The 16,826-nt window shown below is 42.7% G+C and overlaps 1 protein-coding gene across 1 annotated transcript in view; it reads right to left on the bottom strand.

Moving 5' to 3' along the window:
* The window catches only part of LOC310872053 (olfactomedin-like protein 2A), a 32,689-nt gene that overhangs the window by 7,342 nt on the left and 8,521 nt on the right, over positions 1–16,826 (bottom strand). The window contains 5 exon segments of the mRNA XM_083783744.1: positions 1,040–1,164; positions 1,167–1,355; positions 4,960–5,136; positions 6,292–6,399; positions 10,172–10,435. Coding sequence (XP_083639870.1) covers positions 1,040–1,164; positions 1,167–1,355; positions 4,960–5,136; positions 6,292–6,399; positions 10,172–10,435 — 863 coding nt within the window.

The raw sequence follows: 16,826 nt of genomic DNA, 5'->3' as shown, positions 1-16,826 counted from the left end.
CGTAAGAATCTCAATCTCCATTTTTATAGGTGCCTTTAGTCTCCACCTTACTGCCTAATCTAACCAGACACTGTCTTGAGATTATGGAAATGCGGCCAAATGGCTCTTCACCGCTTTGACAAAGAGCTGGCTGCAGGATCCGGATCTGGAGTTTAGTTTGGCTTGGCCGGGCATGCAGGCAAAGCAGAACACGCGGTGTGACAGCGCCATGCGCGTGTGCCCCTGTGCAAACGCAGCATACCTATTCACTCAACTAGACTTAAAGAGGATTGGAAGGAGTCAGGAAATGTTTTGTCGGCTTTCATCTACTGCATTGATGAGGGTCCTCGTACATTGTGTGTGAGGAGGAGTGAGACCGAGGCATATGCCACGGCCGTGGGCAGCATTCCACTGAGGCAGCATTCCATTTACCTCCAAATGTATTCTGTCAATAAAAGATTTGGATTTCCTGCCCTGCTGAATATGCACCGACCGAAACGGTGCAATCCTGCAGCAAGCAGACCTGCTTTGTTTAAAACAACACGGGAATAAATCTGGTATTAAGGGTGACCTTCCGTGCCACACAGCAGCAGATTCCTGCTTTCGTTTTCCTCCTCGCCAAAAGTGCAAAGTACGGTCGTAGCGGATTCATGGCCTCGCTCCTCCACCACACACTCTGTAAATGTTTACAGCACCATTTCTGTTGGAAATGAAATCAATCCAATGAAGCGCTTGATTCAATGCCTCCCATTTTAGCGAACAGACAAATCCTCCGTCTCTCACGGTTGCTGATCTAGCACAAGATGTGTTGAGGATCATATCAATCATATCATTTGAATCACTTCAAGTAATAATAACAATATGATTTATTAGGACAGCACAAAGATGATCTCATACATACACGCACGCACACACACACACACACACACACACACACACACACACACACACACACACACACACACACACACACACACACGAGGGCGAATGCAAACTCAGTTTAAGTGAAAACAGAATGTTCTTTTTTCCTCTGTTTTGGGAGGTCGTGGGGGTGGCTTACCTTTCCCGCCAGTGTTGTCTATTACATCGCCCTTGTAATAGGTGATGCCCCTCACCACGCCAGGCTGAATGCCTCCCCTCACCACGCCAGGCTGGTTGCCAACTCTCACCACGCCAGGCTGGTTGCCCCCTCTCACCACGCCAGGCTGGTTGCCAACCACCACCTTGGCCTTGGCTGTGGGGACAGGCTTGGCAGCTTTACTGGGCTTCAGCATCTCTTTCTTTGGCTTTATGACCTTCTCCTTGGGCAGCTTGGGAGGAGGCTTTTTGTTGGCAACCTTTACAGCCTCCTTGGTTTTCCCATCACCGGCGGTGTGCTGTAAACATTTGGGTTTGCGTCAGTGACGGACGGTGTCAATATTGGCCTGTGTGTATTTGTGTTTAATCCATTCTGACCTGAGATCAGATTCTAAAAATGTCTTCTACATCCTGACAGTTTTCTGATAAAGCTATGTTTCTATGTCAGTCGTTCTTTGATTTTTCAAAAATAGCAGACCTACAAGCTCGTAGCGCGCCACTCGGTGGCGCGCTATGAGCTTGTAGATCTGATATTTTTCAATAGCTAAAGCATGACATGATGCTGACACCAAAATGGGTTCCCGTTCAGAATGGGTTTAATGTGTACTTGCGTGAAAGTGACTGCGCTTTATACGCGTGCACACTGTTTGTAATTTATCTGTAGTGTTTGCACACATATTGACGCTGGTTACTCTAACGATCCAGCAGCATCAAAACATTCGTAATGCAATGCTGTGCAAGAACAGTGTGCAGGACTTTGCTCATTTGACTTTTTCTACCTACAGTATGTAGGCTATAGACTGTTGAATAAATTATTAGGTTTTGGGACATTGCTATAGACCGATTCCGTAGCGGGTCTCATGGTCGCAGCCTACGTATTTCCTGTAGGCGGACTCGACGTAGCTGCGGGGGTAAAACCCTCACCAGGCGCACCTCTTCCACTACATTGAACGGCAGAGTGACTGATGTTAGTTTGCCTCAAACTTTACTCCTTTACCTGCTTTTTTACTAACACTAACATTACAAAGATGCCCAGAACATCGAGATGAACCTGTGTAGTTTATGGCTGCTCCAACAGTAGTGGCAACATAAAAAATAAAAAAAACGGAATGTCAAAATATCCACCGTGGTGGCTGAGACCAGAGCCATTGAGTAATGGTCACTCGCTCGTCCCCTCGATTCCTTAAAATCGTTTTCATGTAAGCATTGTGGTCCAAAAATAAACAAGCTGTCTCTGCGTTATTGTCAGGGAGGTGTCTCTGTATCGTTTGCGACAGTCAGTCACTCATATATGATACAGTCTGCTTCTAGTGTAAATGTAACTAATTCAGTAGCAGTAACAATAGCGTTTTCTCTCAGTCAGTTGATTCTTCATATCCATATGAGTGAAGCGGCCGGGATGATTTGTTTATTTTTTTCAAACACAGTTCTTATTTGAGGCGATCTAAAATCCCCCCCTATGGGGATTACAATGCAAATGAAAAGTACATGAACCCGTGGATTTGCTCCCTCTACCGATATTGACGTCAGACTTCGGCGCTCTGTTGTGTTTGATTTGTATAAAGGCTGTTTTAGGAGACGTTTCAGTCTGGTCTCGTTTCTTCTACCACTTTTTTAGGGATTCCAAAAACTTTATTTTAACAACCGTGTGTTGTGAGAAATGAGTTTCAGCATAAAACAAGATGAGATAAGGATTTCTGGTATGACAGTAATGCACATTATGGCCTACTATCCGAGTTATTACTCATCTTAAGACCTTTCCCTTCAACATAGTTGCGGGTTTTTGTGGATGGCGTCATCATCATGTTAATTTGAGATTTTAAAATATCGACTCTTCACAGCAACATTCTCCCCATTATGAATAAACGAAAACCGAAGTGAGGGGCGCTCTTATCGTCACACATCATCTAATTCTGGTCGATCACAGCTTGCGTCCTCACCTTCGTTTTCAATGTTTGTGTCAACGCAATGTTTGTGTGTGTGTGTGTGTGTGTGCACAAACCCTCAAAGCTGGACATAAAAATCTGGAGCCCTACATTAACTTAAATGCTTTGCTCTTAACCCATTTTGGGTAGGGAACCCATTTTGGTGTTAGCATCATGTCGTGCTTTAGCTATTGAAAAATAGCAGATCTACAAGCTCATATCGCGCCACCGAGTGGCGCTATACGAGCTTGTAGGTCTGCTATTTTTTTTTAAATCGAAGACACTTTTATAATCTGATCTCAGGTCAGAATGGGTTAATAATGAAACTGTCAGGATGTAATAGACATTTTTAGAATCTGATCTCAGGTCAGAATGGGTTAATAATGAAACTGTCAGGATGTAATAGACATTTTTAGAATCTGATCTCGGGTCAGAATGGGTTAATAATGAAACTGTCAGGATGTAATAGAATTTTTTTTAATCTGATCTCAGGTCAGAATGGGTTAATAATGAAACTGTCAGGATGTAATAGACATTTTTAGAATCTGATCTCAGGTCAGAATGGGTTAATAATTAAACTGTCAGGATGTAATAGACATTTTTTTAATCTGATCTCAGGTCAGAATGGGTTAATAATGAAACTGTCAGGATGTAATAGACACTTTTAGAATCTGATCTCAGGTCAGAATGGGTTAATAATGAAACTGTCAGGATGTAATAGACACTTTTAGAATCTGATCTCAGGTCAGAATGGGTTAATAATGAAACTGTCAGGATGTAATAGACATTTTTAGAATCTGATCTCAGGTCAGAATGGGTTAATAATGAAACTGTCAGGATGTAATAGACATTTTTAGAATCTGATCTCAGGTCAGAATGGGTTAATAATTAAACTGTCAGGATGTAATAGACACTTTTAGAATCTGATCTCAGGTCAGAATGGGTTAATAATGAAACTGTCAGGATGTAATAGACATTTTTAGAATCTGATCTCAGGTCAGAATGGGTTAATAATGAAACTGTCAGGATGTAATAGACATTTTTAGAATCTGATCTCAGGTCAGAATGGGTTAATAATGAAACTGTCAGGATGTAATAGACATTTTTAGAATCTGATCTCAGGTCAGAATGGGTTAATAATGAAACTGTCAGGATGTAATAGACATTTTTTGAATCTGATCTCAGGTCAGAATGGGTTAATAATGAAACTGTCAGGATGTAATAGACATTTTTAGAATCTGATCTCAGGTCAGAATGGGTTAATAATGAAACTGTCAGGATGTAATAGACATTTTTAGAATCTGATCTCAGGTCAGAATGGGTTAATAATGAAACGGTCAGGATGTAATAGACATTTTTAGAATCTGATCTCAGGTCAGAATGGGTTAATAATGAAACTGTCAGGATGTAATAGACACTTTTAGAATCTGATCTCAGGTCAGAATGGGTTAATAATGAAACTGTCAGGATGTAATAGACATTTTTAGAATCTGATCTCAGGTCAGAATGGGTTAATAATGAAACTGTCAGGATGTAATAGACATTTTTAGAATCTGATCTCAGGTCAGAATGGGTTAATAATGAAACTGTCAGGATGTAATAGACACTTTTAGAATCTGATCTCAGGTCAGAATGGGTTAATAATGAAACTGTCAGGATGTAATAGACATTTTTAGAATCTGATCTCAGGTCAGAATGGGTTAAAGTACAATCAGCTAATGCTTTGTCTTTTTGACACATTTCCCCCCGCCCCCCGTCTCCCCCGCCCCAGTTCCGTCCCCCCCCCCCGTCTCCGTCCCCACCCCCGTCACCCCCCAGTCACCCCCCCCCCCCCCAGTCACCCCCACCCCCCCCAGTCACCCCCTGTTCGGAGGTGGCTGAACTTCGCAGCGCAAGTGATTCCTTCCACAGTGTAAAATAAACAGTGAAACCCTTTCAAACACACATTGGGTGTTAAATATGTAGCCACCAAACCAACCTGGACTTTGTTGTCACTGGAGTCCTTCTGGAGCAGCTGCAGGCTCAGGCTGGAGATCTCCTTCTTGATGCTCAGCATAATGTTGGAGTAGTTCTCGTATCTCTGGAACTGGTTGGTCAGGGTCGCCATGCTATCTCGAACAAAGTCATTCTCGCGTGTGAGGTTCGTCTTGATCGACTGCCAAACAACAAGAAGAAAATAGATTTCTCAGAAGAATACAGTCGTATGATTCATCTGTCGGCAAAACGCCGCTAAGAGAAAGGGGCGAAGGGGAAGAGCAGAGGGCGAAGGGGAAGAGCAGAGGGCGAAGGGGAAGGGCAGAGGGCGAAGGGGAAGAGCAGAGGGCGAAGGGGAAGAGCAGAGGGCGAAGGGGAAGAGCAGAGGGCGAAGGGGAAGAGCAGAGGGCGAAGGGAAGAGCAGAGGGCTGGCGCCTCCTACAAAACACACGAAAGACATTCAAAATGTTCTTAGCTCTCGTGTCCTTGTGTAGGCCTATGTCCTGTAACCCCTTAGATAGCATTTCTGTTGGCTTAGATAGCATTTGACACAGACTTATAGCATGTTATGTAGACAGCACTATAATTGCATTGTATATAGTCATAGCACGCCATAGTACATATGTATAGCATAGTAGTGAATATGTATAGTTTATTATGTATAGTGTATGTATAGTTTCATCATATAGATATTCCACTGTTACCTTCTTAGCTTACGCATGTTTCATGATAAATGCTTTTATGTGATGTATTCCCATGCTTTTGTTCTTGCTTAAATGTAAGTCGCTCTGGATTAAGAGCGTCTGCTAAATGCCTAAATTGTAATTGTAAATTGTGAGGCTCGTGTTAGGAATACAGGAATACAACACACTGAGTGTATTGCATCTTTTGTCTGTTGCTGTGTGTGTGTGTGTACTGTTTCTTTGCACATGTACACACTTATTGGTTTGTTGGCCTTTTAATGATGTTTGAGTTATTATTGAACTCCGGTCCAGGATTAGTCTGACGTGATTAATCAACTGTTAATTGTAAAATGCCAAAGATAAATAAAAATAAAACACTGGTGTGACAAGTCTCTGCAGCAACATTACTATTGTAGCCGCAGGGTTTAACGGAATTCTGAATACTGAATGCCACAAGAGGGCACGTTTAATAAGTACTCTTAAGTCAATCTCTGGAATTCAGATGGTTTTCTCACAAAAAGGTTTACTATAACTTTTTCCCGTTTTTCATAATTTATGGTCAAATAGCAGACACAGCTTTATTTATTTATTTATAACTAACAAAGACTTTGAAACGGGCCATGTTACGATCTATGGAGGGTTTTTCATCTTACCTCTTCCAGGTTGTTCATTTGGGAGACCACTTTGTTGATGTAGGAATGGACTTTCATTAGATCCAAGCTGTACAAGGTCCCCTCCAACAGGTCCACCATGGAATGCAGCTGGGGACAGAGAGACACATTAATTAATGACTCTGTACTCACCACCATGTTTGACCCCCCCCCCCCCCCCCCCCCCCCACTCCACCTCTAAAAACACTTTTGATGATTAACTCTATTGACGTCTTTGTTGAGTTAAGTGGGGAGGCCTGTGCATTCAGCTCTGAAACACCTTGTATAAACCGCCTATACACAAAGCCTGCTGTTTCCTTCCGTTATCTCCTCCTCTCACATTGTGCCATGGAGGAATCGCTCATCAAAAATGAGCCTTTAAAGGTATATTCAGTGATTTCACTTAATTCAAATATCACTTATTTTTTTGTTTGTTGTGATAATCCTCCCTACTATAGAGTGTGCTGGCCATATAAGGAGTTCCTCCCTGTCCCCCAGTTAACCCCTGGGGGTCAAAAAACCTTAGGTTTCGTTTTTGACTCTCTATCCTGATTGGACGAAAGGCTGGGTCCCACAGCCAAAAACGAAACCTAAGGTTTTTTGAGTGAAATCACTGAATATACCTTTAACGTTATTGGGTTAAACTATACTATAGGTATTGCTGGACCAAATGGCATTCCGACATCTGGATCTGCTTCTTATTTTCATATGGTACATACTGTGCATACTCTTTTCTGCCAGTGGAGAAATGAATGTGTGCTTTTACATACGGTGCGGCGCTCAGATGCTATCCGCAGATGTTAGATCAGATAACACATTAGAAAGGTCACGTGGGACGAGCGATGACCTTTGGTACCTTTAAACTCGATGGGGATTTAGGGTTCTATAATGTTTTTTTTTCTTCTTCTTCGGCCAGCCTTTCCCACGGCCGTTTGCCTTACAAGCACACTGATCGGTCCACAATGAATATCACTGTTTCTTGTCTGCACCCTAATCTGATCAAGTACTTAAGAGTCATTGGCTTATTTTCTGGTAGGTTAGATGTCCTGGGATATAGTATATTGTAAGTCTAGACCTTAGACAAGACTGGCAGATTATTATCAAATTATCGATTCTATTAACGTTTGTATATATCTCTTGGTCAGTCTTGGTGGGCACCAGAACATATCCACTGGACACTAATGGACAGTAATGGCCGTACTACAAATAACACATTTAACCCATTCTGAACGGGCACCCATTTTGGTGTCAGCATCATGTTATGCTTTAGCTATTTAAAAATAGCAGATCTACAAGCTCGTATCGCGCCACCGAGTGGCGCGATACGAGCTTGTAGGTCTGCTATTTTTGAAAAATCGAAGAGCGACTGACATTTTTAGAATCTGATCTCAGGTCAGAATGGGTTCATCAGACCAGTGTGTGTCCGGCGGAAACCTCGTATGAATCTGATCTCAGGTCAGAATGGGTTTAATCAGACCAGTGTGTGTCCGGCGGAAACCTCGTATGAATCTGATCTCAGGTCAGAATGGGTTAAGCCACAGATGTTACCTGCCGAGTTGCGGTGCAGTCCAAGACTCTCTACTACTATATACAGAAACCTCTCTCAGATTTGTCCAAAGCTGCAATATGTGTATGGGGATGGGTGTATGTGTATGGGGATGGGTGTATGTGTATGGGGATGGGTGTCTTATGAGTGCTGAGAGCAAGTGCAGTGTTATATAGGACCAAATTAATAATAATAATAATAATAAAACTTTATTTGTATAGCACCTTTCATGACATCCAATGCAGCTCAAAGTGCTTTACAGAACAATGGAGAATAAAAGAAAAGCAAGGCAACGACATTAAAAAACAATTGAAGAAACATCTGATGGAAGGTAGTACCCTGTTCTACCCTGTTCTGACTGTCTTCTCAAACAGTGGTCCGGCAGACCACTAGTGGTTCATGGCATAGTGTTCCATCAGGAAATGGTTTCAATTGTTTAAAAAAAACATATATTGTACTTATTGTTAAAAGTATCAAAAATAAGTTTAAAGGTATATTCAGTGATTTCACTCAAAAAACCGTAGGTTTCGTTTTTGGCTGTGGGACCCAGCCTTTCGTCCAATCAGGATAGAGAGTCAAAAACGAAACCTAAGGTTTTTTGACCCCCAGGGGTTAACTGGGGACAGGGAGAAACTCCTAATATGGTCAGCACACTCTATAGTAGGGAGGATTATCACAACACAAAACAAAAAAATAAGTGATATTTGAATTAAGTGAAATCACTGAATATATCTTTAAATAATATTTCATCAGTCCATATGGGCATAATAGTATGTTGGGCATAATAAAGTTGCACCATCATATATCCACTGGACACTACTAATGGACAGTAACTGTACAGTAACTTTGTACCATGCACTGATAAGCTCACAACGTGCTGCGGTGCAACATGTTGTGAGCTTGTATTCAGCTTTGACATTATTATTAATGGTAAATATTCATTTAAAAATGTTTAAATAAATTGATTCATTCATTCAATACTTTATTAGTCAAGAGATTTAAACTGCACAAAGTACAGTGAAGCATTTATGCTAAAAGGACAACACACAAAAAAGGTCCTGGAGGCTTGTTTCCATTGTGGTCCAATGCGTTCCTATCTACATACTTTTGTGGGCAGGTGTAGTGGGGTGGTCCTAGTGGGGTGGTCATTTTGTGGGCAGGTGTAGTGGGGTGGTCCTAGTGGGGTGGTCATTTTGTGGGCAGGTGTAGTGGGGTGGTCCTAGTGGGGTGGTCATTTTGTGGGCAGGTGTAGTGGGGTGGTCCTTGAGGATTGTTTGAAATATGCTAGTGTTCCGGAGACTCACAATAAGATGCGAACCACTGTTCTAGTACCATCCAAAACCCACCTTTTCAGACTCCATCATGGCCCGTAGCACTTGCCCTAGCCCCTTAGATACAACTTTATGTAGACTTAGATAGCATTTTATACAGACTTGTTACGTAGACAGCACTAGAATTGCATTTTATGTAGTCATAGCACTTCATAGTATATATGTATTGTATAGTATGTATAGTTTGGATGTATAGTTTTCATTATATAGATATTCCACTTAGCTTACGCATGTTTCGTGATAACTACTTTTTATGTATGTGATTGCCATGCTTTTTTGTTCTTGCTTAATGTAAATCGCTCTGGGTATATTCAGTGATTTCACTTAATTAAAATATCACTTATTTTTTTGTTTTGTTGTGATAATCCTCCCTACTATAGAGTGTGCTGGCCATATAAGGAGTTCCTCCCTGTCCCCAGTTAACCCCTGGGGGTCAAAAAACCTTAGGTTTCGTTTTTGACTCTCTATCCTGATTGGACGAAAGGCTGGGTCCCACAGCCAAAAACGAAACCTAAGGTTTTTTGAGTGAAATCACTGAATATACCTTTAAGAGTGTCTGCTAAATGCCTAAATTGTAAATTGTATCCAAACCACTTTTCAAGGTGAGTACCTGTACTCGTGATAAAACCCACTGGGATGCGTCCCGCCATGGCATTTAAAACCCCTTTTGGTGCTTCAAGCATCATGTTATACTTTAGCTATTGAAAAATAGCAGATCTACAAGCTCATAATGCGCCCTGCTATGAGATTGTAGATCTGCTATTTTTTTTTAACCTTTTTAACTCAAATCTTTGCTTCTGAGGGGTTCCTGCCTGGAACAACATATTTTCAGATGGGGGTCGGCGGCCAATTACATATAATTTTTGGGGTCCTTGGCATGAAATATTGAGCACCACTGATACAGAAACATGAGGTATTTCAGAAAACTGTCAGAATTTAGATTTTTTTTTTTTAATTTCGACGTCGTCAGGCCTAAATGGGTTTTAAGTTCCCCTCCTCTCCTCACCTTCAGCAGTTCCGGGGCCTGCTTCTTCAACTTCTCCATCTTCCACTCGTTCTCGCAGGGGTTCAGGGACGAGGGCGGCGCCGTGCACGAGCACTTGCAGTCGGAGCCCGAGCTGACGGTCTCCACCGTGTAGTAGTCCTCCACGCGCACGGCGCCGCTGCGCAGGCGCGCGCACGCGTCTTTACTCAGCGGGCGCATGATGCACTTGCAGCGGCAGTCCGAACCCTCCGACGTCATTCGCACCGGCTCGGTCTCCCCGAAGATCTGGAGGAGGGATACAATTTACAATGTAGGCATTTAGCAGACGCTCTTAATCCAGAGCGACTTACATTTAAGCAAGAACAAAAGCATGGGAATACATCACATAAAAGCATTTATCATGAGACATGCGTAAGCTAAGAAGGTAACAGTGGAATATCTATATAATGAAACTATACATACACTATACATATAAACTATACATATTTACTACTATGCTATACATATGTATTATGGCGTGCTATGACTATATACAATACAATTATAGTGCAGTCTACATAACATGCTATAAGTCTGTATCAAATGCTATCTAAGCCAACATAAATGCTATCTTAGCGGGTGGGGTAAGTGCTATGGGCCATGATGGAGTCTGAAAATGTGGGTTTTCAGGCTACGGCGGAAGATTGGGAGTGATGCTGCAGTTCTGACTGCAATGGGAAGTGCATTCCACAGTTTTGGAGCCAGAAGGGAGAAGAGTTTGGGACGTGTGGAGCGTTGTTGTCCCGGCGTTTTTAGTGAGGGTACTTCCAGCTTCCCTGCGTTGGCTGATCTGAGTGCGCGGGAGGGTTTGTAGGGTTCAATCATACTTGTAAGGGATGGCGAGAAGAAGGGGGGGGGTACCCGGAAGTTATGCGGGAATGCCTACTGACTGAGTGGCAAAACACTACTTCCTGGCCATGACAGCCCATACATCCAAACAGAAAGGTCCTATCTGATTGCATGAACCCATTCTGACCTGAGATCAGATTCATACGAGGTTTCCGCCGGACACACACTGGTCCTGATGAACCCATTCTGACCTGAGATCAGATTCTAAAAATGTCAGTCGCTCTTCGATTCTTCAAAAATAGCAGACCTACAAGCTCGTATCGCGCCACTCGGTGGCGCGATATGAGCTTGTAGATCTGCTGTTTTTAAATAGCTAAAGCATGACATGATGCCAACACCAAAATGGGTGCCCGGTCAGAATGGGTTAAACGATGTTAAACTCACTTTATGCATGCACATACCCTCAATTCTCCTGTCAAGGACACCCACATTGATATGCATTTGGCCACAGACACCACATTCGAATAGATTTTGTGCCCGGGGCGGCCCCATAAGAGAAGATTTGTCATTTTTGCAAAAAATAGCAGATCTAGAAGCTCATGCTTGTAGATCAGTTATCTTTGATACAGGGTTGCACCTCTGACTGATGACTGAATATTGCCACTGTCGGGAGGAAACATTTTATATAAAAATAAAAAAAAAATTCAGGAAATGGAAAAAAGAGCCTGTGTTCCCAACTTAACTTCCCACACATCCAATGTAGTTATATTTCAGCGACGAGTTGTTAATACTGTGGTTAAATATTTATAGAACCCACAGACAGACCTAACCACTTTCAACCCGGCTTACCTATTTTGGGCATGTCATTATAGGCTAAACCGTTCCTACACTTTCAACAATATAGTTTGTACAGCTTGTAGATCAGCTATTTTCACTAGTGTTGCTGTTATATGATGGCATGAATAGGTTTATGTCTGTCAGTAATGATATTACAAACTGCTTCACAAGCACTGACTGACAGCATCAATTTCTAATTCACAAGAAGCTAGGACCCTACGCAAAATGTATTCTTGTGCCATGCAGATTCTCAGGTGAAAAGTGTTGATTTAAACAGCTGTGTTGAAGTCAAGCTTGATGAAAATAGATTCCTTATCAAAATCTGTAGTCCGTACTACTTTATTCTTAACCCATTCTGACCTGAGATCAGATTCATACGAGGTTTCCGCCAGACACACACTGGTCTGATGAACCCATTCTGACCTGAGATCAGATTCATACGAGGTTTCCACTGGACACACACTGGTCTGATTAACCCATTCTGACCTGAGATCAGATTCTAAAAATGTCAGTCGTTCTTCGATTTTTCAAAAAATAGCAGACCTACAAGCTCGTATCGCGCCACTCGGTGGCGCGATATGAGCTTGTAGATCTGCTATTTTTCAATAGCTAAAGCATAACATGATGCTGACACCAAAATGGGTGCCCGGTCAGAATGGGTTAATTGGGGGGGTTACACGTTTAAGTGGCCATACTTTCAAGCCTTGCATGCTAGATTCATTCTACACTACCTGATCTGTATTTTGGCCAGCAGCAACTCTTCATATAGCTGTTCATGCATATCCCTCCTCACTACTCACTGCTTTAGAGTGACGCATCCTTGGCCAGGCATGCAGATGGAGACGTTAAAAGAGAAGGTGGACAATACATAGCTCCTCCACAAGCAGCCAGGGCTGTGCAGTGTCCGGCTGTCCACCAGCAGCGAGGCATTCTGAGAATGTAATTCTATCCAAGCCAGTGGTGATCAGTGGACCAACATATACGACCTTCATTGTTATTACTAATACACAATCCCATGAAATGTAACAACTTATTAAGATATATGCTCAGCTAGGGGTTTTCTTCTCCCAGCGGTGCGTCTGAGTCAGACCGAGAGTCGTTCCACTGGTATGAATTATTCCTGGTCTCCTGGTGGACTATTATTTATTATTATTATTATCTATGAATAATAAATCCATTTTCTTAGGAGGGGAAACAAAGGCAAGGGGGAAGGAAAAGTGATCCTGAACAATAACCACAGGCTTCCCCTCGTTTGAAGGTTAGCTGTCGTACTTCAAACGAAAGGGGACAAACACAAGTCATACAAACTATTATCACCAACTGGGTTTTGGATACCCCCCCCCCCCCCCCCACACACACACACACACATAAAATGAAAACGCTTTGTAAAACCATGGTGCCTCATTCATATATGGCTTAATCTTCCATTCATATTGGTGCCATGACCATAATACAAAGTAAAAACCGGTACCGTGACTGTCACTGAACTGTGTATACTACTGTAGCATACACATCATACATACAAGACCATCCATCCATCCGTAACTTATTTCAGACAGTTTAGGAGGAGACAATGGTTGGCTCTGTTCCTTTTCCTCCTCTACATCAAATATATTCGCTGAAAACAGCCGATCTAGAAGCTCACAATGCATTGGAGGAGCAACACGGCACATTGCCATCCTGTAGACCTGCAATTCTCTCGCGAAGCATCCCCCTCCAGAATGGAGAGGTTCACGTTGGTTATGGTATGTTGTTGAGTCAATGCGTTGTGCTCCCTACTGCTCAACTCATCTCCCATCACCTTTGGGGCTCGACTCTCCAGGCTGCGCCGAGGGAGCTTATAGGCTGTCATCTCTTTGCGCTGAGATTTAGGGATCTCAATAAACCCCAGGGCAAGCCTACATGTGGTACCACTCACTCAGAGTGGAGAAGAATGCACCATCACAGAGATTCTTCATTAAAGAATTTCTGCCTGTCTCTGTCCTACCTCTTTGGAACGTGTCTTGGTCTGAGTCCATGCCCCCATGCTGCCACGTGGTGTTCTGGACCTGGCTAACTGTCTCAACACGCAGAGATGGGCAGTATTTGAAATACATGTATTTGAAATACGTATTTGAAATACCTTTTTGTATTTTGTAATTTGTATTTCGCTGGGATGGAAGAAATGAGATGTATTTTGTATACATTTTTTGACCCAGTATTTGTATTTTGTATCAAAATACATTTTCAATGTATTTTGCCCATCAGAGATGGGCAGTATTTGAAATACATGTATTTGAAATACGTATTTGAAATACTTTTTCTGTATTTTGTAATTTGTATTTCGCTGGGATGGAAGATGTATTTTGTATTTTGTATTTAGATACATTTTTTGACCCAGTATTTGTATTTTGTATCAAAATACATTTTCAATGTATTTTGCCCATCTCTGTCAACACGGGACATCAGGACTAGTTTGTTTGGGGACGGGGAGAGTTCACTAGCTAGATGTCTTGCAGTTGGGAAATATGATCAACAACAATGAAAGATAATCCATGTGTAGGCTACAGGACTTTGATCTGTTTCTGCTTTGACATTGTGATGTCAAATGTCAATGACGCGTGTGTGTGTGTGTGTGTGTGTGTGTGTGTGTGTGTGTGTGTGTGTGTGTGTGTGTGTGTGTGTGTGTGTGTGTGTGTGTGTGTGTGTGTGTGTGTGTGTGTGTGTGTGTGTGTGTGTGTGAAAGTGAAAGTGAGCATGCAAGAAGGCTAATTGTTTTTGAAGCTGTTGTTGATGCCATCTGCCTTGTGAAGAAGAATGGACTTCCTTCCTGCATGGTTAAATACAGGTTAGATGAGATTAAAAAAAGTAAATAATTTAACCTGTGAAAAAAGATACAGGAATTGGTTGAGGAAATTTGAATTGGTTCCAAATTCTGTTTATTTTTTAGATGACAACATGAACAATAGATTAACCCATTCTGACCGGGCACCCATGTTGGTGTCGGCATCATGTTATGCTTTAGCTATTTAAAAATAGCAGATCTACAAGCTCATATCGCGCCACCGAGTGGCGCGATACGAGCTTGTAGGTCTGCTATTTTTGAAAAATCGAAGAGCGGCTGACATTTTTAGAATCTGATCTCAGGTCAGAATGGGTTCATCAGACCAGTGTGTCATTGTCAAAGAAAGCCCAACTACATGGAAAGCAAGCATCATATTCTCAACACGCTTTGCACTCAAGAAGGTAACAAGGCTATACTTCAATAACTACTTCAGAAGATGATATTTTTGCGGTACAGTAAATAGGCTGGGGTGGGAGCTGCAATGGAGGTAGAAGAGCTGGGGGGCTCATTAGTAAAGGAATGCGGACTGAGTGATGGGGTCTTGAGGAGGAGGGGGGGGGGGGTTGCAGGGGAGGTGGAGTGTGTGCATGCACGCACAGCACACTGGCAAGGGTTCTTGATTATGGGGCAAAATGGTAAATGGTGCATTTATATAGCGCCTTTATCCAAGGCGCTTTACAGAGATTGTGCATTACATTCACCCATTCACACACACATTCACACACCGATGGCAGCGGAAACCATGCAAGGCACCAACTATAGCACATCGGGAGCAATTAGGGGTTCAGTGTCTTGCTCAAGGACACTTGGACAGTAACTCTGGGGGAGCCCACAGGGTTCGAACTGGCAACCTTACGGTTACCATCCAGGCACTCTATACCCCTGAGCCACCGCCGCCCTAGGCAAGGACCCCTCTGTGCCGGGATGGCTCAAATCCTAACCCTGGTCAAGTGAAAAGGCATATATGGTTTAGCCCATTCTGACCGGGCACCCATTTTGGTGTCAGCATCATGTTATGCTTTAGCTATTGAAAAATAGCAGATCTACAAGCTCATAGCGCGCCACCGAGTGGCGCGCTACGAGCTTGTAGGTCTGCTATTTTTGAAAAATCAAAGAGCGACTGTGACATTTTTAGAATCTGATCTCAGGTCAGAATGGGTTCATCAGACCAGTGTGTGTCCGGCGGAAACCTCGTATATGAATCTGATCTCAGGTCAGAATGGGTTAGACGAGCGCTACAGCCACATGGAAACAGAACGGATTAGCAGATTAAATGTCTCTGAGAGAGGTTGTGCCCGCCGGCCTGCGGCGCTTTATTGTTCAGCCCCCCCCGCAGCGGGCCCAGCCCTCGCCTTGTGCCATAGCAACATCAGCTTAATCCCTTAAGACCTGAGCTCAAAATTCAAAAAATGTCTTCTAATTCATGACCGTTTTCTGAAAAACACATGTTTCTGTATCAGTGGTAAGGTAAGGAACCCCACATTTACATGTAATTTAATGGCCACGACCCCAATCTGAAAATATGTTATTCCAGGAACACCCCAGAAGCAAAGATTTAAGTTTTAAAATGTTCGCTCTGAAAGAATATGTATTAGAAATGTGCGCCACATTTTTACAATGCCGCGCGCTATGAGCTTCTAGATCTGCTATTTTTCAATAGCTAAAGTATGACATGATGCTTAAAACACCATGCAAAAGGGGTTCCCGCCCAAAATGGGTTAATATGCTTTAAGTCCCTCTGCGGGATGGAGAAGTCTGGGTTGAGAAATTCCTGCCAGATTTAACGCCAGACTCTCCTGGACACTTGAGTCACCAACTCTATGTTCTGTTTTGTCAACACCGCTACCCGCTACTCCAAGCTGTATTGCTGGAGCATGCAAGAGAGATATGGCAACCCTCTGTCCTAATTATAAAAATAAAAAAAATCAAATAAAGAAACTGGCGGGGAGAACAATTGCAGTCTTCTCCCCAGCTCACTCACACTGGCATGTCAACTTGACTGACCAGTGTCTTCTGCTATAGCCACCTCAGAACAGACAGCTGCTCAGAATGCTCAGAATTGAGAGCATTCAAGAACTTCATGCAATGCTCCCTCTGGAGTGCATGAGGTCAAGTCTCCAAGTCTCTCAGGTAAAAAAAGAAAGTCACACAAGTGTGAAGTAAGTGGTGCAACTCCGTGTGGGGGTC

This window comes from Protomyctophum parallelum (genome assembly GCF_964188405.1).
Source record: "Protomyctophum parallelum genome assembly, chromosome: 15".
NCBI classification, from domain to species: Eukaryota; Metazoa; Chordata; class Actinopteri; order Myctophiformes; family Myctophidae; genus Protomyctophum; species Protomyctophum parallelum.
The sequence above is the reverse complement of the archived record's forward strand: the minus strand, read 5'-3'. Positions and strand labels throughout refer to the sequence as shown.